Raw genomic sequence first — 25,936 nt, forward strand, 5'->3', positions numbered from 1 at the left:
TTGTTTCCAGCACTGTAAATTTTCAGTTTGTCAATATGCTCAATAAAATGTAAATGGAAGGATCAAAACAGTTGCTTTCAAGATGCCATTGCTCATGATGCTTTAACATACTAGGCAGGGCATATGTGATATGGTATATTATATGCTCTGTAGTTGTAAAATTTGTATGAATTTTGAGCTGTCAATACAGAAATAATTAATCAACTCCCTAACCTGAGGAATAATTTTCCTGGTAGCTCTCCTTGCTGTTAAGACTTCATGTTTCAACTGTGCTGACTGGAGGTGGAATTAGTAAACAGTATAATAGTGTTTTTCAGAAAAACCTTCTTGTTTGTGTTTCAGGCTGAGCTGTGTGAACCATGCAGAAGATCTAGCCTCCAAACTACTCCAGTGTTTCCCAAAGAACAGATTGTCAGCACAGGCAGCTCTGAGCCATGAGTACTTCAGTGATCTGCCCCCACGGCTATGGGAGTTAACTGATAGTGAGTATAACCTCCTCCAGATTGATTAGAAACAAAGATTCTAGTGCAGACAGATGCATGGGTGTATGCTAACCCTCACATACAGACAGCTTCATGGACACACACAGCCACACACAAAATATGTGACTGTAATTGTGTAGATTGGAATTACATAGTTAGCTTGACACAGGACAAAATGGATTTTTTTTTTTTTTTGCTATCTCTGCTCTGCAGTCTGCAGCCTGCTATCTTTGTATTTGATTATGTGTGGAGCCAATAGAATTCTCTGAATTGTCATAAAGCAAAAGGAAAAATGCAATTTACATATTTAGTGCTTTTCACTTTATAACATACAGTACTTCTTAACTAGCTGCAGCACACACAGGATAAAAATCCAGCTGCGTTTGATTCTCAGAATCTCTGTTATAACAGTAACCTTCAGGAAAGGACTCGGTATTCAGCAGTCTAGGAAACACAAAGTAAACAATCAGTTAATTTGCTGAATTAGACTGCATACAAAGAGAATGGCAGATGATACTGTTAACTAAGAATGCTTTCCCTATTTACATGGATCCTTTTGCTTCTTTTATTAAACAGTATGCATTCCAGTTGACTTGGGAGAAATGTCATTGTGTATGCTGTCAATTATCTTTTTAGTAATTTTAAATCATTTATGTAGTATGTCTGCATGTTGTTTTTCAGTGTTAAAAGCACACGACTATTTATTCTAGGGAAAAAATAGTATCATGAATGATATTTTTTATTCAGAGAAGGTTCTGTTATTAGAAAAAAGGTTTCACACGGGAATAACCATCAGCATTTTGCTTTAACTCAATATGGTGAAGAGATGCTTGCAGTATGGCATTGTATATTCTTTTCTGTTTTCATACATGGATCCATTAGCAAAAGACCTAAATCCAGTACCTCATGGCAGAAAGTTCAGAGATGCAACAATTAAACATGTGGATGTAACTATGGCTGATTTAAAAGTCTGCTTCGAAAAACTAAGCTCTCTTTTTGAATATTCATCCACAATAGAATCTGTTTACAGCAGTGTTGGTACAAAAACTTCTGTTTTCCTAAGGTTTATCTTTTCCATCCTCAACAGCTGTAGTAGTCACATTTTGAGCTGGTTCTGTGGCTTGGCTGTCCAAGTACCCTACTCCCAGCTCTGCTGTGAAGAGCACTCTTGAATTTGTAGAATATGAACATTAAAACCAAATTAGCACCAATAATTTCTGTCCAGCACTGTCATAGACTGTGTTCTGGCTCTGCAAAAAGATCTTGAGTTTCCTCCTCTGCTGTGGTGACCCACCACTCAGTTTGCTGCCTGTGGTACTTGATAAGCAGAAAATGTAAATATTCAGGGTGAATTAAGGTGGCTGCTGTTGAAAGTCTGCCTTTGCAGAAACTGATGGAAAGAGATTCTTTTCTTCAGGACTAATGAAACATCAAGAATGCCAGTTCATTTATCGTATTTCCACTAAATGAAAAACAAAAATCACTCTGCAGTGGTGACATCTCAATCCTTATGACTGCGTGATTTAGTCTACAGGATTTTGAATTCTGAATTCTGCAGTAGTACTTTTCTGTTAATATGGACTTATTACCCACTTGCCACTTAGTTTATCAGTCAGTGGTTAAATCCAGTTCTATCAGTGAAGTAAATGCCTACACATTATCACTCTGCAGCAGGCTGCCAACAGAGACAGTCTTGTCCTAGTCATTAACAAGCACAATGTATGCAGAACACCAGAGGGGAATTAAAACCACAAAAAATACCTCAGGGTGGTATTTTTAATATGAGAATTTAATTTGTAATTTCACAGATTAAGAATTTTGGCTGCATTAATCCTTTTATCAGCTCACAGCAGGTTATTTGCAGAAGCATAACCATAAGGCGATATTCATTGGCAGAAACACGTCTTTGCATAACGTTAAACATCAGGAGCAGTGAAACCTTTTGAAGGGGGGAGAATAAAGATGAAAAATTATTATATTTTAAAGCAAGGTTCTTCTAAATGCCTCCAGTAAAATTTTGAGTTACAGAAAGACTACTTCTGTGTCTAGTAGATAATCATTATGAAGCATAAATCCAGATGCAAGAAAGGACAATCACAGTATCAAATACTACTATCATTTCTATTTAGTATGACTTGGATATACTTGTAAACATATTTACAAAACAAAGAAATCATATACTTTGGTGAGTTGGGAAAATGTTTACTGTGTAGTGAAATTACCAGTTTCTGTGATTCTAGTTCTCTGTGCTAATATTTTACATAAAGAAACACTATTAATAGTTAATTAAATAAAGTTATAAACATGTTGATTCTTTATGTACAAACAAAATTACTGCTTTCTAATTCAGACACCACTGTGATTTTGCAAATCTCTGTAGTGAATAGTATTCATCATGGAATATATTTTGTCCAATTTGGTTCTAATGCTGAATTGTAAATTTGGGGATTTAGCACTTAAAACAAGGGAAAGACTCATGTGTGGGTAGAAAAGCTAACAGGATGAATCAGTTAAATGATTTTCGATCTGAAAATTGTTTCCTTAGAATCACAGTATTTCACAAAATATGGTGAAATACTGCCTACACTAAAAAAGTAAAAATTAAGTGTTTGGCTTTCTATTCTGGTTTTGACCTTTAGTACTATGTATTTGTACTCTATGTAATACTTTACAGTATAATTTTTAATGGATTTTATTTCACAAATGTGTGCAAAGTTAGTTTATGTGAGAAGTACACTTTTGCTTTTTTTACTTGGTTTAGTTTCAAGTCAAGGCATGATTTCAGTTGCATTGGAAGTTCAATTTCCAGATAAGCTGTCTAAAAGATAGCCACTTCCAATTTTTGAAAATAGTACATTAAAAAGGTAAGAGTAGTGCAGTTTTGCTAAAAGCACCTTGTCTAGGAATACAACACATAGCTTTCATTCATCTGAAAATTGAGTAGTAATCCATAGACTAATCCTTTTTACTAAATATGTGTATTAGTTATTTTCTGTTTAAAAAAAGATCAGTCCTCCCACTTTTCTACTTTTATATTTGAGAGCTCATATTCATTTATTTGCATAAAATATCTGCGATTAACTATGTGTGTTACTGAGGATAGCAGAATAAGAAATGCAGGTTGAGATGTCAAACTGCAGTGGGAAGGTCTGTGCATAACGCAATAGCCAGGTCTTTTAAAGACATATGGATGAAAAAGTAGTTCCAAAAACTTACAGGTGTGCCAGTTGTTAGTGCAAAAAAGAAAACTCTTATGGCCCTGATTAGTTCTTGGAATCATGCAGTGACATCTCTCATGAGGATATTGTTATATGGAGGTTTGTTTTCAGGAGGTATTAAAAGTTGATTTTTCCCCATCAGATTGAGGCTTCCTAAGTAAAAATGAGTTTTTATATTATCAATATGTTCTTAACCATTTGCGTTTTGATTCCTGTGCTTATTATCATCATGTCTCCTAATAACTAGGTCTCCCATGGTTATCATCGTCATGTCTCCTAATAACTAGGTCTCCTAATAACTTGCCTGGTATGACATCGAACTTATCAAGGTTTTTCTAGCTCATACAAAAGGGGATTGCTTCATTTAAAAGATTTTTGAGTTGTTGGGATATTTTTAACAAGCCTTTAACTACTATCCTTAGTAATTAAAAAAAGAAAGTCAGACAAGATAGTTCAATTCTACTGATACCAAGATTCTGAAGATGTAATATGTGTTTTCAAAATATTGAAAAAGCTTTCTGCATGTTTTACCTTCTTATATCTAAGTTCTTTCAGCAGAAATTTGAAAGTGGAAGTTATTAATTGTATGGTGATGTAGAGGACAAATGAACACACACAATCTGGAAACAGGTTTTTTTGAAGATGCACGCAGCTAAGAAATGTTTGCATCATACAATTTCCATCATAATGGAAATGGATTCAGCTTCTTTCCATTCAGAATTTGTACAGTGCTTACTTGCAGAAATAGGTAGTATATGTATTTAATGTATTGTGTTTGCCATATAAATTAATTGTTTTTAAATTATTTTTTTACTGCAAAAAGAAAACAAAGTTTCTGAACTGACACTCTTTTTTACAGTGTCTTCTATTTTTACTGTACCGAATGTAAGATTACAGCCAGAGACTGGAGAAAGCATGAGAGCCTTTGGAAAAAACAATAGTTATGGCAAAAGTGTATCAAACAGCAAACATTGAAGAATACTTATGCTCACAACTGATGATGCAGGTAAGACATAATTATTGGAAAGGATATCCTTGAAAATGCTCTTTAGTTATCTTTAGAGAAACAAAATACAAAACTTAACTGCACGTCCATGTACAGGCTGGTGCTCTGTTTTTGCAGTTTTACAGTCAATATGAATAGTTTAAATTCTCAGGAACAAGTGTCACTGACAGGTTGAAAACATGGCAGAAGTTGGTGCTAGTATTAAATAATAGTTTGCCTTTAATTTGACTGATACTTTTCCTCCCCCCCTTGGTAAAATAGGAAGAGAGAAAATACCTCTTGCCCGTTCTGTTGTTAAACTTCAGGGCAAGGAGGAAAAATTCTATGATTCTATAATTCAAGGTCCCTCACAACCGTAACCATTCAGTGATTCTGTTATTTAGTATTATTTAGTAATATTAAATACTATTATTTGGTAGTCTTGGTAGCAGAAGGATGTTCTTGAAAAAGAAAGAGGTGCTGTCATGTGCTGTCATGTTAGTGATTATGATCTGTATCACTGGATCAACTAATACTAGTTTTGTTTAACCGTTGTTACCCTGCAGTGAAATAGTGTGTAATATGACTTCTGGTATTTTAAGAGCAGACCAGAACTTGGGAAGGCCAGGTGAATACAGAGGCTACTTACCCGTTTACAGCAAGGGAATGGTGGAGTTCTATCATGGCATTAATTGTATTCTGCCCATATGCACCACCCCAGTGTTTGTTCAGTGGGATTTAACACTTGGCAGACTCTTCCAGATTAGCAGTATTTCCTTATAATGCTGCTTTGCTTATTATGCTTCTCTAAATGGTTTCATACTACAGTGTTTCACAAAAATACCTAAAGAGAGATTCTTTTCATTCAAGAAAAGCAAGTCCTGCCCTTTTTTTCTTGTTTGTTTTTAAAGACACAATTGCTTTTGCATGTTGAGTCTATTATAACAGTTTTTTTACAGAATTTCTAGGAGTTGAGGTAAATACACATGCTGCTTGTATACCTATTTGAAGATATGGTCTCCTGTAAATGGAGTTGATATTCACATAATGTCTATATTTAGCTAAGTCTGCTTTTGACAATATCAGATATAACTTTCTCTACTGAATTACATTTGGGTTTACTGTTGTATGCTTATGTACAATGGGGTTTTTTAACCCTGTAATGTTATAGTCTTTGCCTGGCAGGCAGTAACTACTGAAAAACTGGTATGAATAGATTTCGGTGCTGACAGCCTGCCCCAGTTTTTGCACAAGCTCTTCGCCAACAAACCATTTAAGATTCTCTAATGTCAGAAATGAGGCTGCCTCAGAGCAGTCTGTTTACATCTTTATTGACAAGCTAATCCCTACTTTTTCCTGGGGCTGTGTCCCTGCAGACATCTCTTCAACCTTGTCTGTTCCAACGTGACATATCATCCATCTAAAGTATATTTAGAATGTGCCCATCTGTGCTAAAGACCTTTTGTGTGGAAGCTTATGTACAGAATCTCAGTTCTCATGTACAGAAGCTCCTTTCTGTTCCTTCCAAATAAATGCAATTTTTCATTTATAAAAAATATGCAATGAGCATATAAAATACTACAAAGGAACCATTGGATCATTCTTACAGAATATCTATTTGAGCAGGTACAAATTACTGTTTTAAAATTTTATATATGAACAGAAAGAGAAAACCAAATACATCACTGTACTGTTATAGCTGCTCAACCAGTTTTAATACAGAATAGCATGTTTCATTGTGAAAGGTCTGAAGTCACTTAGCAAATGTTGTGATGTGTACGTTATTGATTACATTTTTCCACTGTGGCTTGGGACTTTGTTCTGTTGCTTACAGTGCAATAACATACCAGCTCCTTGCTGTAGTATTTGACTTGTGCCATGAGATGGGGACCAGCAGGTAATGCTGGAAAAGTATTAGACAAACAAAGGTCCTCGTACCATGTGGACAACTGGGAATTAATGAGATGAAACTGAAATTCATAGGGAAGCAGGAAAACTGTGGACATGGAAAATGGATTTGAGTGAGGAACTATTAGAATGGCTGGAAACCTTTAAAGGGATGAGACTACCAAGCAAGTAGAGGTGTGAGTCAGTGTGGAAAATGGAAGGAGCGGGGAAAAGAGACTGCAGTTTTGGTAATGTGAAAAGATGTTCTGGTGAATGGCAGGTGGCTGCGATTTTAAGCAGTAGAGTAGTGACTGGCAAGTAGGATGTTCAGTTGGTAAAATGGATGAGTTATGAGTCAGTTACTCTGGCAGAAGACTGTAGTCAGCAGGAGAATAGCATTAGGGAAGGGGTATTTATTACAATATGTTCTGTCAAAGTCTCCATTCACATAGCTTAGTGAAGCAAAAAGATGTGTGAAGAGCAAAAGGAAAGGTAGCAGTAGCTCTCCAGGCTGTGAAGTTAGTGGGTAAACAAGGCAAGCAGAGATGGAGGCAAACAGTACAAGATGTTAAAATGTCAAAAAGCATGATCAGATACGATCCCAAGTAGTGGGGTAAAGGAAAATTAAAAGGGGCAAATATTTCAAGGAAATAGATCTGATGATAAAGAAACCAACAACCATAGTAAACAAATGTTTCTAGCTTATCTCTTGGACAAGGTAGGTACATCTGTGTTTTACCCAAGTTCGTGGGTTGACTTTATGCTTATATAGAGGTGGCAGGGAAGTTGGGAAGGACTGGAATGTGGAGGTATTCCAGTATCTTTCAGGGAGCTGTGAAAGAGAAAAATCTGTAGATAGTTGCTCACCAAATCTTATAACATGTGTGTAAAGGAAAGGATTTTTAAAATAATATATTTATGCATTTATACATTGTAAAGGAATTAATAGTGGGAGAAACTCACATAGAAAGGAAAACGAGGAACCATCTTCAACCACCTTCAGAATCTGATGCTGAAGAAAATTCTAGTCTTATGTTCTCCCTTCCTTCTTCCCTTCCCTTCCCCATTTTCCTGTTTTGGGGGTAAAATAGGAAATATAATTGAGAGGCCCAGTAAAGATGCTGTGCCAAATCTTTCTGTGATAAATCTTTCTGTGAGAAGAAGTTAACACCTCCTGTTGTTCTCTCACACACTTGCCAGATGTTACTGCCCTGATAGTGCACCCACTGAATTAAATCCACTTTTCTTTAGGGTTTGGAAGGTGAAAAGATTAGGGGAATAATGCCTGAGACATCATCTGCTAACTTTGGAAGCCTCAGTTTCTGGCAGACTGGTGAAGGAGAGGGACTAAAGGCAGTAAATTTGAAATTGGCTCCATCATTGATTAGAGCTTGTCTTAAACCCTCAGAAATTGGTGCATCTCTGAGAATTTCTGCTGTCTTTAAAATACTGTAGTGCTTCAGCTGTCTGTCTGCAACTCACAAATCAACTTACCACTTGAAAAAGCAGTAGCCTAGGACATGCTTCTGAAAACTTAGATAACATCTGTCAGACTTGGGCTACTAATAGGGTCTTTGTAGACCACATTGTGTCATTGTCTTGGGCTCCAAGAACAGACATTTATTCCAGCGCCCATGGGGAAAAACCTGACATTTGGAGCAAGGTCAACGCTGAGGCTGCTCTCTACTGGAGAAAATTAGCAAATATTGTGGCAATGAGCATCACTGCACACAGAAGAATCTGTCAGCACTGAATTAGGTGGGGCCTTTTGACCATATCTGTGAATCTTTAAAGTTTTGTGATAAAGCAAAATGTTTTTATTTTGTGCCTGATGGTTTTCATTGGTATTTTTTTTCTTCCTGGGGAGGAAGCATTCCTCATCTCTACATATCTTGTTGAATTATACTGTATATACTATAGTCATCCATCTTTACACATCTGCTTTATTGAGACAAGAATGGACCCTAAGAAACTCTGGAGCTCTGTTTTCATTTGGCTAGTGGAATACATGGCTAAAGCTTGTTCCTCTCTGGAAAGGATGAGTCAAATAGTAATTGAAAAGACAAGGCATTACCTGATACCAGATAGCACGTGATGTTTTCTTGTGGTGATTTATAATCCCCGGTTCCCATTGGTGGAGCAGAGACATGAGATGTGTTTCTGGCCTATTGTCTGCTTCCTGGAGCCGGCAGGGACAGCTTCATTCAGGATGGTAACACCATATGCTTTTAAAGTATTTAACCTGTATTACCATAATGAGATCCCTTGGCTTTCTAAATCTCTTTGACAATTCACTGAAGCAAAACAAAAAGTGGTCTTTATTTGTATTGCTTCACCACATGCACATGCATCCGAGCAATCCTGAATTTCAATCGCAGGGGGCTGAATTCTTTCTTCTGTGTCCATTTAAGCCAGCAACTGACACCGGCCCAGCCAATCCAAGGGATGATGGCGTCATTCAGCTCAGCTGTGTAAAACAGAATAAAGCTGAGGAGGTGACAGTTACCACTATAATGACAAAAAGTGCTGGTAATTGGTTGCTTCTGACTGGGTGTGTTCAGCAGCACAGAATCATTTTGTAAAATTACCTTTTTCTCTTTGCTACCTAGAGAGGTGACTGTTGTTGCATCCCCATCCAGATAGTTTCATTTTTGTTTGTCATCCTCAGTTTTACATTTCCAAATTGTTTAAGAGTGTCTCCTCGGCACTGCTGTGTGGTAACATAATTTTTGCCTGCCTTGCCCTAGTCAAGCCACAGGGAAGCTGTAGTCCAGCAGTGTATGTGTCCAGTAGTCAGTACTGAAAAGTCATTTTCATTCACTACTCTCCTGCATTTACTCTGTTCTGGGTACCCCAGTGTTGCTAAAACACTGTGGAAAACTGTATTCTGTGCATCTAAGTCTTCATCTCTGCAGCTTCAGGGGATAAAACTGTAGTAATTACAGTGGAGAAAGGTCTGCATAAAAGAGAAATTCTAGACTGAGAGACTGCATATCAGCCAGATTTTGTCACTGTTGATTTAATCAAAAGCTCAAAGTAGCCAGTAGTGCTTTATATGTGTGAAATCTCAAAATTCAGTGTAAAACCAGATTGAGAGAGAAAAGCAAAGCTATAAAAGCACAGCAGTAACCAGTTTAATTTTTAAATGCATTTTTTAATAGATTGATTCAGATAGATGTGTATAAACAGTCATTGTGCTGCTGCAGTTGAAAAGATGGAAGCCTAAGCACTGAAGATGGGAGGCTTAAATTTCTCTTGCATCTTTTAGTGCCAGACAGTGTCTGTACATGAATGTTGAGGGTCAGTTTAATTATTTAACTAATACTGGATTTGCATAAATTGGCTTTCCTGAAAAGGCTAATAAGATGCAGTTGTGGTGGGCAGCTGAAAGCAATTTGGGTTTGAGTCCAGTAATGATAGTACTAGGCAGAGTTGAAATTGTAACATCAATTTTGTAAAATGTTAAATTAGTATTAAGCTGTGAAAGATAACTGCAGAATCCAAGATATTTTTTGGCTCTCTAGTATTTTTAGTGCCATTATTTTCTTATGTTAACAACATAATGGCTTTATGAGACTGTTCCAGCTGTGCTTTACTTAATATTGAAGAATAAGATCACCACACTGCTAGAATATACCCTAAATATAACACACAAGGGAAAAATTCCAGGCATTGGTCTACATTCTCCTTGTGATATCTATTATCTTATTTCTATTAATCTAAAATGAAAGTTATAGACTGAATTTTGGCCTCTATTCAACCATAAAGAAAATCCCCCCATATTCTCTGGACTCAGCACAGTGGGTGAAATGGACTGAGCAAATGGCTGTCCAGTGAGAGGCTGTTTTTGTACAAACTGCCCATCTGACCTGAGTGACACGTCGGGACTGAGGATGGAGGAACTGTCCCTCGGGTCCCCAGGGATGCCCTAGTAAAGGAAATCCACAGCACAAAGGAGCTCATAAGGCTTAGACAGTATGTTTAATGGTATTTTTGTGTCAGTACTGCAACAGCTCACCTTGTGTGTTGTCATGTTGTCATGAAATGCAGTCACTTAATTGCACTCCTTGTAAGTAGTAGAATGCACAGTCTCTTGGTTTTCTTTATAAAAAGAGTTGGCTACATAATGCACAGAGATATGGAAGGTGAATTGGGAAGGATGGTCTCACTAAGGAAGCTGAACACCAGTTCTGATCAAAGCCTGTCCAGCCTGGAGACTGAAAGCCCAGGACAGCATCTATGCCTGGAAATAAGTACACTGAAACAAGTAGACATGATCAGGATTTCTAAAATAATGGGAGTCTCTTAAGGAAAGAAGAAGGAAAGATAGAAAGCAAAACAGAAAGGGGAGCTCTTCATGTTTTATTATTACATACTTCACTTGGTGGGACAAGTATTTCAAACCTCCATTGCTAGGAGATACTGATTTCTTCTCTGCAGTTAAATACTCTGTCATTTGGTCTAAAACTAGTGGCTACATATTTATTGACATTATTTTTTTAAACTGTAATGTGTCATGGCCAAATCAGCTGCAGAGCTAGCAGAAGGAAAACAAAGTGTTACCCCTATTATGGATAACTTTTTTGAAGGACAATCCTTTATTTCCTTGTACTATGGCATACTATGGAGGCTATTTTAATTTCATTTCTAATGCATGATAACTTGCCTTCAGCACTGTGAAGATTCATTTTCAAATAATTTTTAATGTAGAGGTTTGTAATTTTACAGTCATTTATGCTGTAGGAAAGATATTAGTGATATTTGCATGAATGCATGTGCTCAGTTGCAGTGCTGTTTATCTGTCTTTCCAGTTTGTTCGCTCATAAATTTAGGAGACGAAAGGTGGAATCTTCTGTGCCATAAGTATACTATATTGCATTATTAATATTAGGATAGCGAGCAATTCCCACTAGACAGTCTTTGTGGTCTGTTCATGCTTAAGAAGTGTCTAGGCATGAAAGGCCGTTTGAGTTCCAGTGGGCTGATAGTCTGGGATGACATTTGAATGCAGCGAGGACAATGTCTGGATGACAATGACTGGGAGGGAGGCAAAAGCGGGTCTCCACTCTCCCTATTCTCCCATGGACAGTCACCTCTCCTTCAGGATTATTTTCTCACGTGACTCCTCAGTCAGGCTTTGTCTAAGAGGAATGTGGAACCACTGGAGGGGAGAAACTGAGGTTTCCAGACAAAGCAGAGGCTTCCAGTGCTGACACACAGCCCATAACCCAGAGAGACAGCAAAGCTAATGAGAGGCATTGCCTCTCAGGCATCATTTCCAGCACTCAGAGTTAACAGAACATTTTACTTTCAGCCAAATGGTAAACAAAAAAATGAAATTTAGTATTTCCATATACCAGAATCTTTTCTGTGGAGGACAAGCTTTGTGGTGATATTTTTCATCTGTAGCTTATATTGCCTGATTCTTCATAAAATAAAAAACTAAACCAACCACTGCAAAATTCGGTCTTAAGGCAACACCCATTAAAGTAAATGTGCACTTAATACCCCTAGTTGTGGGAAGATTCTTGCCTAAAAATGTAGCAATAGTTTACAACTCAGTTAATAAATTACATTCATTTATTCTGCCCCATAAATGGGATGAGGATGGATGGGTTTTCCACATCCTTCTAGTGTTAATTGTTAAGTCTCAAATTGTTAAGTCTCAAAAAATACTAAATTCTCAATAAAAATATCTAATGTAGAAGAATAGCCCTGGAACAGCATCTTTGGATATTTTAAGAAGTGGAAACAAAATGGAGTATTTCCATAATTTTTTGGTCTGTTATAAATTATTAATGTTGTTTTGGGCCATATATGTATTTTGAATTAGTAATTATGGGCAATCATTCTCTGCCATTAGTAACCTAGATTTTAATTCTGTACAGCCACTTCTGCAACCCTCTTTTGATATTAATATAAAGTCTAATTTTGCATTATATTTTCTGGCTTTTTTTATTTTAACAGTAAAATCACACACTTTTTATTTTTCTCCCTGAAATTTTTATTTTACGATTGCTTTTAATATCTCTCTTGTTCAGTGTGTGCATTACATGTGTATTAAAATCTAGTTAGCTGATAGTCTGAAGGGACAGAAAATCTGCACAATTAAATCTGTCCTTGTGTGCTTGAAAGATTCAGCACTGAGTAATCTGTCACATCATAAGAGGAACAAAATCAAAACAACTGAGTCATTATCATGACTCTGCTTGGTATCAGCCCATGAAGTGACATCTAGACTCTGCAGATACTGTATTTGTTGTTTTATGTATCTGTGTGGAAAGATTTGTAAATACAGAGGTGTAAATGTTGCCAGCATTTAAATTAGGTTCAAAGTGCTATTTATGGCTTACATCAACAATAACAAAATATTCATAATCATCCCTAGGTGAAGATACTCATTTAACGAGCTTACAGCTCCTAATTAATTCTGTAAGGAACGCCATTTGGCAGAGCAGAATTATGAGGTTTGCATATTGATAGAGGCAGGGAAAAATATATCTGTTTTCTATTTATATGGTAAAATTAACTTCTGTTCTTTTGAAAATGGCACATCTCAGAGGTATTGCTTTCCAAATGATCTCAGGGTGTGAAGAAAGCAGTAATAACAGCACCAGACATTCAGTTCTGTCCTAATTTTCCCACCAGTTTTTCAATGTTTCAGCTGTCTCAGAGACTTAAAGTACTCTCATTAGGTATCTGCAGAGGCTGCCTGCTCGCCTGCTCCATCACTCTCCCGAGCTGCCTCTCTCACTCCCCCTCTCTCGCTCTCCCTTTTTTTCCTCCTCCTGCCTTGGGAGTGACTGCAAAGATCATTTATGGGCGTGATTGGCAGGTTAGAGCATTCGATCAGATGAGTTCCTCTTAGTGCAGGTCAAAAAGGCTGGTTAGCAGGAGCTGTCGAAAAATGCCAGCAGCATTCGAAATGGGAAATGTCATGACTTCGAGGCAGGGGGTGCCACCTGGAACAGAAAGCCCCCAGCTCATTAGCAAGTTACAGGATGCAAGCTTAACTGGAGGGAGCAGAGGAGGAAAGATAATACCCAATAGGGAAAATTATTGTGAAGTGGAATTGATTTCATGTATAATTTGTTTATCACTAGAGGGGACAAATGCTGTCCTCCTGACATGTGTGGAGGAGTGTGGACTATGAATGAAGCAATTTAGCATAATCTCCAGGTTGAGCTCTGGATTTAAAGAATGCCAACTTCTTTCTTCCCAACTGTGGAAGTGATCAGGTCATGTTGTATTAATTTAACCTGACATACTCTCAAATGGTTTATCTGGGCAATTTTAGCAATTTAACAGAACCCAGTAGATACGAGCTGCATTCATTATTAATGTGGGGCAGTGGTTTGTCTTCTGGATGAAGTGGGGTTGGGGGTTTACTGCAAGCTGCTGTTGTAAAAAAAGACATGTTCCTGTTGCAAGTTGAATTACAAAAGGGCTCATTTTTAATGCTTAGTCGGACTGCATAAAATCAGAATGCAATTTCAGTTGCATGATATAATTTTATTTCCAAGAAAAACTACATACCCTTAGAAAGTATGGATTTAAAAATAAATAAAGCATTCAGGCTTACTGTATAAAATTTAATCTGAAATGAAGACTAGAGAGTCTGCTGCCTGTCAGGGACTTAGAGAATGCATATATAAAATACCGGCATTACAAAATGCTTAGTCTTCTCCAAGATATCCTGTACTGGTAAAATTGCAGGCAAACTCTCCATCCCAGGCAGTTTAACAAGCCCCTGGCTATTAATATTGCTTACCATTCATTTGCTTCACTGGTCTGTATTTTAATATAGAAGGCATATTGCGTATCAGTAGAAATGGCTGCATAGATTCCCACCCCCTTCCCCTTTCAGAAATGTTAAGAAAATAAGACGGGATCATGGTACCTGCCAGACTGTTTTATCATGGTATCTTTGTGCAGCTTTGTGTCTAGCTCTGCTCCTCCTGAAGACAATGGGAGAATTCCATAGACTTCAATGGGAGTAGAGCTGGCTCCCTTATCAAAACTAACGTAGACACAACAATACCATCTCAGGCTGAGAAAATGAGACTGAAAAGCTGAAAGGGTTCCTGAGAACTATTTTGCAAACTGTATCTCTTCTTGTTAAGGAATTTTGCCTTTCATATATTAAACTCATGCTTTTCTCAGAAGTTTGGAGCTCGTGCTTAAGCAGTCTCTTGGTTGGATGATGAGGAATGTTTGCTTATTGTTCAGATCCTTGATTTTTTTCTTCCATCCATTAAAGTTTCTAAGTTGGTAATGGAGTAGCTAGCATTTGCTCTATTGGCTCTACAGGCTGTTGAATTTCTCTTTCTTCACCAAATGTGAATCAGAATCAGATTTTAAAAGGAGTTTCTTAATCAAAATATTTGTACAGAGTCTTCCAGATGAATGTTTCCTGTTTTGTATTTCATGTAAAAAAGCTCAGCATTAACAGCCTGATAGTTTGCAAAAAAGAAGATACTAAAGCACTATTAAAGGGCATTCTTTACTTCCAGATACCTTTTTAGTGTAAAGTTCTTTCAGATAGGCACTGTGAACACTGGCTGCTGTAGTCTGCATTAATGAACACACAGGCTCAGTCCTTTGCAAAGCTGAATAAAGAGAGCAAAATATCAGAATAAAATATCTTCTGTGCAGATTCTGTGGTAGAATTTTTCCCATCTTGGGTAGCTCTGAAGATGCCCAACTAGTATTTAAGTATTTAAATAAAAAACTGGGAACTAATTTAAAAAGTTCAGAAAGTATTCATTACTTAATGTCTGCTCTGGTACTTCATTTGGGGAAGTGATACGCATTTAAATTATTTGTATGGAATTTGAAAATCAGGCTTCTGTTGAGAAAAGAGAGTAAACTGGGAAATCTCCAAGTCTGTTACCTCCATGGAGTAAAGGCAAGGGTCAGTAAGCACTAGACAGACCTGCTAGAATTTAACCCTGAGGTAGATTTGAGGGATGTGTGGTAGCTGTAGTGTCTGTCTGCATCTGGCAACAGCTGCTTGGACATGAGCAGAAGGATGTTTTGGCTAGGAAATCTGGCAGGTGCAGATAAGCTCTTTTCTAGGAGTATGTGTGACACAGGTTAGTGACCTGTGTATGTCCTAAGTTCATGACTAAAGAAGATATCACTCAGAATTAGAAAAAGCAGTTAAACAACTACTATTTCCCACAAATCTACATTTTCCGACAAGAAAAAGAATTGTAGTCTGAAACAGTAGAAAGAATTTAACCATTACTCTTTTATTTTTTAACCAACTTCTGGTTTTTCAAAACTGACACAAGTATTTTCTTAGCTTCTAGGAATTTGATAATTCAAATGAAGAATAGTAGCCAGGAAGTAATTAGGAGTAAATTCCTTACTGCCCCTCAAAACTTACTATTTCTGCAGTTGTTTGTCATTCCCTCAAATCCTGACTTCTCTATTCTAAATAAATACTGTTTTTTTCCTTGACTCTCTAGGGAAGATCAGGCAGAAGCAATGAGTGGGAAAATCACATATTCATCATCTGATTTTTTATATGTTTTCTCCCAAAAATTTCTGAGCAACCACTGGAACTTGCTAGTGTGTATACTGTGACATTGCCAATCTTTGTGAATAACTTTTTAGGTGAGAAGAAGCTCTAACACATGGTCCATATTTCATCAGTGACTTCTTTTATCATTACTTGTGTGTAAAAACATTTCTGTATGAATTACCTTTGTCTTTTTAGAAGATGGATATTTAGAGAGTGTTGGAAAAATCCAATGAGCCCTGAGGTCATCTAAATAACTCCATGTAATGTGAGCAGCTGTTGATGAAATCTGGTTCAATCAGTAACATTTCAGCTTTTGCTTTATGTATTGTATTTCAAATTAAATAGAGCAGTATAAAATCTATAAATTGAACCTAGGATTGGGTCATACAACTTTTTAAAATGTATTTGTGTAGTTCTTGACTTCGATATAATTTACTTTTTAATCTTCTTTTTCATCTGTGTTGTTAACTTGGGATGCAGTAACAGGATTTATCTCTCAAAATTATTTTCTGAGATTTTTCCTCACCACCATTTTGGGGTTTTTTACTAAGTCTTCCCCCCTACATTAAATATCCCACAAATTGTTTACATCTATTACTGACTCTTTAAGGAGGTACACTTAGATAGATTGAGCATATTGAAGATTTCTCAACCTGATTCTGTCAAAGTCCCTGACCAGGAACTTTGCACATAAGTCTTGATTTTGATTTTCTTAGTAGCTGGAACATTGCTTTGGGATCATTAACCCTTGCCATTTTTCCTCAGATGACATAAAAGCTGAGATTTTCTGAATTTTCAAGTCCTGGACTTGCTTTCTTGTAGGCTGTCCTCCTCTCCCCAAAGTCATCTCCAAACTCACAGTTTTCTGGGAAACTACTGTACCAGCTTGTGTGGTATCGGAAGTAAGAGAATTGCTAATGAGTCACGGCACTGCTCATGTCACCAGACAGCAGGACAGGCATCTCTCCTTCATCCAGACTCCCAAATGCAGAGCAGAGAAACTGCAGCACACTTGGAGATTTAGAAAGATGTCTAAAATGTGCCTCAATGGAGAAGACTGATAGAGAAACCTAACTCTCTTTCCATAAGTTCCTGGGGAAGGAAGAGAGTAAACACAATGCAGTCCAAACACATGGGCCCTTATAGAATCATCAGAGGTAGAAAAAACATCTTCAGGGTCTGGACTGGAGGAAGCAACACTGCTCAAGGGCAGCTAGAACACTGTGGGCAAAAAAGCAGGAGGTCTGCCAGATGAGATCTGCAAAGCTTCTTATCTGTGTGGTGTCTCTCACCCATTTTATTTTTATGGAAAAAAAAAACAGTTTCTTGCTAACAAACATCAATATTTTCAGCTCATGTCTATTGAGAGATGCTCTGTTTTAAATTTCTGTTGTTAATCCACATTATTGTGTTGTGATCACAATAATGCACAGAAGTTAAACAAACATCCCCCACCCCCAAACCTCCTCCCCTAAGAAAACAAAATCCCAGACTATGATGATAAAACAGATCATTAAGAGTTTTTCAGCAACAACCTGTCAACTTGGCTCTTTGTGTGTTTTTGCCTGCCATTAAAAACTATATTGATCCACGAATTTGATATAGTCTAGAAATAAAGAGAGGGGAAAGGATTTTAGAAACATTTTATCCACCTTACTCTTCAACATTAAGATTCTTTTTTCAGAACAGTGTTTATACTCTAGTGTTTGAACTAAAAAAATGCAGTTTTTAAATTCTTAAATATTTTACAAGTTTAAAGTAAAAGTAGTATATTTATAGATTAATGCTACTAAAAAGTGAAAACAGGATCTTTAATATGTGAACATAAGTAAAATGAGTTGTTACACGACCTTCTTATCTGAAGTTTTGCTGTCTCTCTTCCTCATCTCTTTCTTTGTTTATTGACTTTATTTGCTACATTATGCCTGAAACATGGAACATAAATTCTGTTATTCATAGATCCTACTCACCTTGTTCATGGAAGGTCTTACCACATTTTGTGGCTCTAGAAAAATGCTGCATAAGAATAAGCAACCTCAGTGCTGTGTTTGGCCCTTTTGGCACAGCTGCTGAGTTTGCAGTGTTAATACACTCTCCCCCCGGCACACTCATACACACACATGGCCCTGACAAGCATTCCTTACATAAGCCAGTGATTTCTTTGCTCCTGCTGCACATCCAGATGGAAAGGAGACTGGAATGTGGAGACACTTAGCTTTGTTGTCTCTTTCTTTTTTATGTGCACTATGCACATTTGTGATGGAAAGGTGTCCAATAGGTCCCAAACTTTCTGAAAGGCACAAGAATTTCAACAGATGCAAAGCCTATAAGTAAACAGAGGCTGCTGTCAACCCTTACTTCATTTAAATAAACCAGAAAACAGATAAGGGCAGACTTGAGATCATATTTTGCCTTTTAAGGTAAATAATCCATGTCAGATTCCCAGAGCTTCCCATCTCAACCTTGATAAACATGATCTGTTATACCTTATCCCTGTGAGAACCCCAATGCATGCAGTGGGACATGGTATATGTTTGTATTGTGGGGAAAAGGGAGGAGTAGAGTGTAAAGTGCTTTACATCTGCATAACTTGATGATTTTAGGTTTTTTAGATATATGTACTCTGGTGCTAATGGAAACAGAGATCACTTATCACCATATCTAAGGAATTAGAAATGTATATTCATGACTCCCTATTACCCAAATAGGATGTCCATCATTCTGCATTAATGACATAGCTCTATTCTACTCATTTCATTTTTCTTTATGTTTTACCCAGCTGAATAGCTCAGTGCTGCCATGGGGTCCTGTATCGTATGGCAGACTTTGCCTTTTGAACTGCCCACATCACAGTTTTCTGCAGCTCCCTATATCCACCGTCATTCCTTTTCTTTACTCTAAATGTTTCCAAGGAGGAAGAAAAGAAAGAAAGAAAGAAAGAAAGAAAGAAAGAAAGAAAGAAAGAAAGAAAGAAAGAAAGAAAGAAAGAAAGAAAGAAAGAAAGAAAGAAAGAAAGAAAGAAAGAAAGAAAGAAAGAAAGAAAGAAAGAAAGAAAGAAAGAAAGAAAGAAAGAAAAGATTAAATAAAAAAAAAAAAAAAAAAAAAAGGCAGGGGGCTGGGGGGGGAAGGAGGGGAGAAAGAGACTGCTGTGGAAAAATAAAAGTTTAAAAGAAAACCAGAATGAATGCTTCACTTGTTGGCTTTTAGCACAATTACCATACCTTAGGAAATATGCAGGGAATAGTTAATTATGACTAAATGAGCTCCTTTTAGAGTTCATGGCAGACCCCAGCATCCAACTGTCAGTGTTGTGAAAGATTGAATTAAAAGGCTGGTCCCCCTGTCAGCCGATAGGATGGTCTGCTGGGGAAAATAGACAGTGAAAAGATAGCTGGGTTAGAGTAGCCTCAGCAAGAGAAACACGTATAGCATTTGCATACTTCTGCTGCAAAGGGGGTTTAATCCAAATAAAGGAGGAGATTTCGGTATTGTCAGCCAAGGCTTTGTTCAGTGTGAGGAGCAGAAGGAAATCTGATGAAGGGGCCTTTCTGAAGCCCTTGCACACAGACTGGAGGTTGTTCTAGTAAAGTTATGTACTTTGGGATTGTTTACACACTGTTGTCTGTTTGAAGATCTCCTAAACTGAAAGACTCAAATTTCCTCTTTGCTAACACAAAAGCGAGGAATTTGTGTGGTAAAAATTACTTACACTGCAGACCCGAACAAGTTCTTTTCATTATCTTTACAAAATACCCTAAAGTTCCTTTTTTTAGTGTAGACAAAGTTCCCCAGTACTTCTTGGCTGAACTCATATATCACAAAATGTTTTCAGACTAGGAGAAAAAAGGGAGAATTACGTTCTCAAAATGCAGAGAGCACAAAAATCAGGTCCTTTTCAGGCTTGAGGCAGACAAAATCTTGCTGCCTTCTCCAATACAGTTCTTTTTTAAACAAGTAGACACTTTCATACTAACTAAAAACAGTGTTTTGAAATTTAGTTGGGGTAAAGTGTTGTGTCTCTGCTAAGATCTTTTGTGTTCTTTCTAGTTTTTTTTCCTCACCTGAGAGATGAGCCAGAAGCCTCAAAACTCTTTTGTATTTAATCTGCAGCAGACCCAGTCCATGCCTTAGATAAAATAACTGATTTGTTTTTTAAAAAACCCAAAACTATTTAAAGGTGGTGGCAGGCAAATTACTCCTCCTTAAAATGAATATCCACTTACAGTGCATACTGCCAGCTTCTAAGGTTTTCACATGGGACAAAGAGCATCATCTCAGAGATCTGATTAATATTTAGGGACCAAATAGGTCATCTAACAGCACAGCACCTGAAACAGATGGCTTTTGCTTTTTGTTGCTGCAATTTTTTTGTGTGTAATTGCCATAGTCTTCATGATTTTAGCTAGTACTGAATTATTTATTTGGATTTAATACTCATGGAACTTGTGTGTGTGTGTATGTATATATACACATATACATACACACACACATATAATGAGATATATATATATATACATATGTATAATTTTTTCTAGAAATGTGTCTGTACATACTTAGCTCATTTTCTCATCAGCTATGTAACTAATAGTCATTGTTAAGCAGTGTATGTTTCTCTGTAATGCTTTGGGAGTGTTAGGGTGAGCAACATCCTGGCCTGAATAGAGCTTGAATTTTCTCTAGTAAAATGAGTACTGTCTTTTAGGCTTGGTGAAATTCAGACAAAGAAGACAAAGCAATTTCTAAGATAGTAAAGAATGATGTTGGGTATACCTGTAGTTGTGTTTACTGTATGGTTGCTTAAAGGTTATAATTAAAGGGAAAAAATACAATTCTGTTAATATTAATGAATGAATCCATGTATGATGAAATTTGGCTCTCAGTTCTACATGCTCTGACTTCTTTGGGGTGATATTTTTAACCTGAAATGTTTCTTTATGCTCACTCAGAGACGGACATTGATGTTTCAGCTGAGTTGTTTTTCAGCTAGTGATAATTTTTTTTTCAGATAGTGATAAATTCAGCTAGTGAATCATTAAATACTTAATCATCTATTAGCCTTATTTTCTCCCACATGGTTGTTATAAATTCTCACAAAAACACAGGCAGAAGCAAGTCTGCAATCAATAGGCCACAGTGCAGCTCCAGTCCTCAGATTGTTGGTGCAACTTGAAAATCAGTTGTCAGAAAGGGGAGGTGGTTGATGGAAAATGTGCTATATCTTGTGGCTTGCTGAGCATTATCTGCCATCTGGACTCAAGAAAAGCCTGAATGAAATTCAGCATCTCCCTTTTTCTTCCATCCTAGGGAAAACTGGAAGGGGAGATCAAATTTTGGTAAAAAGGGGAGCTGAATTGAGGCATTGTTGGCATTCAGTGTGCAGTTCACACCTTCTCTTATTAGTTTCATTGTTTCCTTTAAAGCATTTGCCTTTTTCCAGCTGAAATGAGTAGTAGAAAATAAGGTACAGTATTTCACAAGCATTATTTACCAAATGGTATTTACTGCTTGGAAGCATAGCAGTGCAATCTGTAAAGTCGTTTTTGACTGCCTAAAGAGACAAGCAGCTTGAATCCAGCCTGGGTATAATGTAGTATGCAATTTCAAAACAGTTACTTTTATATTAACTCATAAGTTTTTATTGCTTCATAAGAAAACATCATCCTACAGTGCTTAGCTCCTCAAGGAGATAAACTCCTGTGAGTTTCTCACGTGCTGACCATCTTTGTGCAGCTTTCATTGGTTATAAAGAACTCATACTCCAAAACACACTGTTGGGAAAACAAGGATGGACCGTGGTAGTAATAAACATGTCATTTAAACCTTACAGGAAAATGAATGTGGTTTATTCATACATCCCTTCTAAAGAATAGCTAATGATAAAATTTTAGTAACACAAAGAGGGAAATCTTCTAACGCTCCCATTCCTGGGCTCTGTTCCCACTGAAGGCAGCAGGAGCTGCACATACAGATCCAGAGGGCTTGCAACTTGAATAGCATCTAATATGGAGTTGAACAGTTAAAAAAAAAATAGAAACTGGGCTCACTCCAACGCTTACAGCCTTTGTGTAGTGAAGTGGTGTTTTCACTTTCCATCTCTTCCTCTTTGTTTCACAGTAACGGTGCAATCTCCAATTAGAGCTCTCCCTTTGTTAGGGGCAGTCAACGCCGCCTCATCCCGCTCTGCGTTTTTCCTGTGAGAAGCGTGTCAGAATTTGGGGGGACTAAATATCCTCCTTTGTTGGCGAGCTTGTCAAGCACCGCGCTGTGTTCGCTTTCCCACCAGGAAGGTCAGGCCGCTGGGGGGCCGCTCTATTTTCTGAAATGATCCCTACTGTCTGTCCATGCTGTCTGACAGATTGAAACAGTTGTCTGTGTCACTGCTTTCAATGCTTTTTAAATGCCTCACTTTCCTTGAAAGACGTAAAATATGTAGGCAGTGGGGGGAAAAAAAATGTAAAAGGAACTATACTTTTTCCTCCTTAAAGAAGCATTGGGTTCTCTTTTCTAAAGTAAATTTAATTTTGTTTAAAATATAAGATGACTTAGGGAAAGGAAAAAAAAAAAAAAACAACCCACCAGCTAATCTGGAAGACTGGATAAGTCACAGTTTACATATTCTATTTCTGAAACCTCATTTTAAAACGAGGGCAATAAAATCATTAAACACACATTCATTCAGTAGCTGAAGTGAAATAGTAAATTTTCTTTGTTCGCTTATATTTCAGTTTAATGTATTTTGATCTGAGGTATGTATAAAGCCTGAAGAAATTGGTACTATGCTGAGCCTTCAATACTCTCCAGATAATTGAACTAATTAAATCTTTACCAACATTAACACAACTCCAGCATTCCTTGGACAGTGGTTAATTATTGCATGAACATGGCAAGCTTAAACTAAACAGATGAAAATAGAATCCTGTGGAATGGGTATTGAGTTTATTCTTTATTCATCTTTTGATAAGGTTTAATTAAAACTGCCTCTCTCCATTGTGGTGGCAATGAATGTGCTTGTTTTCTTAGTGAAAGCCAAATTATTCACTTCAGCCATGGTTCAATAATCAAAGGGTTTGCAAAGTTTTGGGTTATATTGTAGCTGTGGAGATATAATTGCTGCAATTCTCTATGAAGGGTTTATCTTTTTATTACATTGTCTTTTATTTTTTTACTTTATTTAGTAAATTAGAGCATCCATTTTCTGATTCACTATTCTAATGTGCTTTAAGCAGAGCATTTTTGCCAACAGGGAGTGAGCTGATGAAAATAAAATTTAAAATAAAGTACTGTTTTTAATAATTGGAAGGCAAAAAATAGTTTCCAAAGAAATCTATATTCCAGTCTTTTAAAGTAATACACAAAGTAAAATTTAAGCACATATCAAAAGCTGTCTTTATCAAGTACTGAATTTTAATAAAGGAATGCTCATTTCTTTTTATGACAGTAACAGGAGGGTGGATATGGTGACTACTCATGCTTATACAGTGGCTAATTGATCACTGAGCAAAAATTGTTGAAAGAAACAGTGATGGCTCATATTGTTAGAATACACGAAACTGTAAAGTTACTTGAGCTGCTTACTTGTGTATGACATGCAGTCTGCAGCACTGGCAATACAATGGAAAAAACAAATCCTTGAGAGACATAAAGTTTTGAGCAAGAGCAGTGGGTACAACTGAAGAAGAATGAGAAACATTTGTGAGTATGCATGCATGCAGACTGGTATCACTTGTGTTGCCATGGACTTGCCTTTCCACTTGGAAAGCTGTAGATCTGAGCCCCAACTCTCATGTTGCAAATTCACATGAATTCTTTGAGAAGTAACATAGAAAGCAGGAAATGGATCTGTGTTTATTTAAAAGAAAGTGTCCCACTCTCTTTTCATACAATTTTGCAGGTGACTTAGATGGATCACCAAAAGGGTCATAGGAAAAGTTGCACGGTTTTATTTGTATTCTGTTATCTCATTCTGATGTGGTTTGGAATGAAATCCTGACAGAACCTTGGTTTCCTGACAGACTTTTCCATTCCTGTTTATAAAATATTAAATTCACTTTCTGTGTTTTATCAAGCAACTGTGCCATTGTTCTGTCTTGGGCTCATGTTGTCATTAGGGGATTCCAGGCTGGCACACTGATTTTCATTTAAGGGAGGAAAATGTGTTTCTTTTTTATTTTGGTATTCCAAGACTTGTTTCTTTTAGAGTGATTTTCACTGGGTAATAAAAAATTTAAGACTGTGAGTGCACCAAAGGAGAAAATAAGCTGAGAGGGGAGTCTCTTGAACCATGGAGGAGTTGCACTTAACTGGTAGTTCTTTCTCCTTTTTTGAGTGGTAGTCAGTAGTGTGCATGTCATGGGAATCCAGAGTCATTGGACAAAGGGCCGTCTGCTGGGAAGCTGTAGTCAGAAATGCGTTGCTCATGTTTTGAAGGAATGTTGCTTTGTTATGAAGGAATAGCATTTGAGTCCCAGCTCATGCTGTTAAGATTCTGTAGGTGCAGCCATTCACTTAGACTTCACTGAAGTCAACATTTGGTCTGCTCTATTTCTTGAGGCATGGAAATGTACCTGGTCTGGAAGAGGGGCAACACTCCATGTTAGCTGTGCCTTGAGTGTGTGCATATGGTCAGTCCTGCTCTAATGGTGAAAGTTGTATTCTACTTCCTTGCTGACAGAAATTTCCTCTTTAATATGTTAAAATAGGTCATCTCTGAAACCAGACCTCCCCTTTAGTTGTTTGGGGTTTTTTCCCAAATATACCTTACCTATTTTGTGAAATCTATTTGTATTTGGCATGAAGAAAATAGATATGGATGAACTGTTAATTTATCTGAGTTTCTTTGTGCTGCATTTTTTCTTTTAAAGCACTGGAAATCTGTTATTCCAGGAAATAAATTTTTGAATTTTTATAAGGGCTTTAATGTATTTTGTATGAATAACACTCAACAGAGGTGTGTTTACTGCACAAAGATATTTTCCAGCATTTACTACAATTACACCATGGTTCCACAGTCATTGAGATGGGGTCTGTGCACTCCTGTTTACCCAGCAGCTCAAATTTGATCTGGATTGAGAATGGATACCTGGTCTCATTTGAGCAGAGTATAATGACTCTGTGCTGGTTACTGGTAAGCACCATAAAGCCTACTGGTTCAAGGTTAACCAATCAGTTTAGGGGTTTTTATCAGATTTGAAACAACAGAGTTAGATTGTACTGGGTCAGCATGATTTTCATTCAATCATAGGAGCTTTAAAACTGGATTTGTAGCCTTGTCACACATACTTCTGTCAATCAGATTTTCCTGAACTCTTAACTGAAAAAAAAATCATCTTCTAATACTTGGTTACATTAAAAATAATTTTGCTGGATAATTTATTTTTAAATTGTGATAATAATCTTGAATCACATTGGAAAAACCTGACGTCCTGGAAATTAAGAAAGGGTTTCTAGCTGGGGTTGCTGAAAAAACTGCTTGCTTAAGAGATCATAATCTAATCTGAGTAGATTGAAAGACTTGAAAGTATCTTCTTTAAATGTGAAGAGAGAATTGTTGTGTGTTAATTATTTATTTATATATGTGGGTTAATATCCATTAGCATTTTTGAATATGGGCTGTACTTCACTTTGACAACTTTGCATATCATCCTTACAGATGTCTTAACTTAGTGAGATTCCTAAGAACTTGGATAATACCAGGTATACACCAAAATTTATGTTAATGTGTTTATTAAGGAGCTTCCCAGCCCTCCCCCAGCAGTCATTAGGTAAAGCATGCCTTCTGAGGAGCAGGAGGACAGAATGGACTACCGTGACTTTTGACTGCATTGATTCATTTTGA

The 25,936-nt window shown here is 37.0% G+C and overlaps 1 protein-coding gene across 2 annotated transcripts in view; it reads left to right on the plus strand.

The window, feature by feature from the left end:
- Positions 1 to 25,936, plus strand: part of CDK14 (cyclin dependent kinase 14) — a 338,755-nt gene that overhangs the window by 239,634 nt on the left and 73,185 nt on the right. For both annotated transcript variants that reach the window (XM_083862878.1, XM_083862877.1), the window contains exons 13-14: positions 343 to 482; positions 4,560 to 4,706. In XM_083862878.1, coding sequence (XP_083719004.1) covers positions 343 to 482; positions 4,560 to 4,675 — 256 coding nt within the window. In that variant the 3' untranslated portion in view covers positions 4,676 to 4,706. The remainder of the gene's footprint in view (positions 1 to 342; positions 483 to 4,559; positions 4,707 to 25,936) is intronic.

The sequence above is a fragment of the Zosterops lateralis genome (assembly GCF_965231275.1).
Source record: "Zosterops lateralis genome assembly, chromosome: 1".
NCBI lineage: Eukaryota > Metazoa > Chordata > Aves > Passeriformes > Zosteropidae > Zosterops > Zosterops lateralis.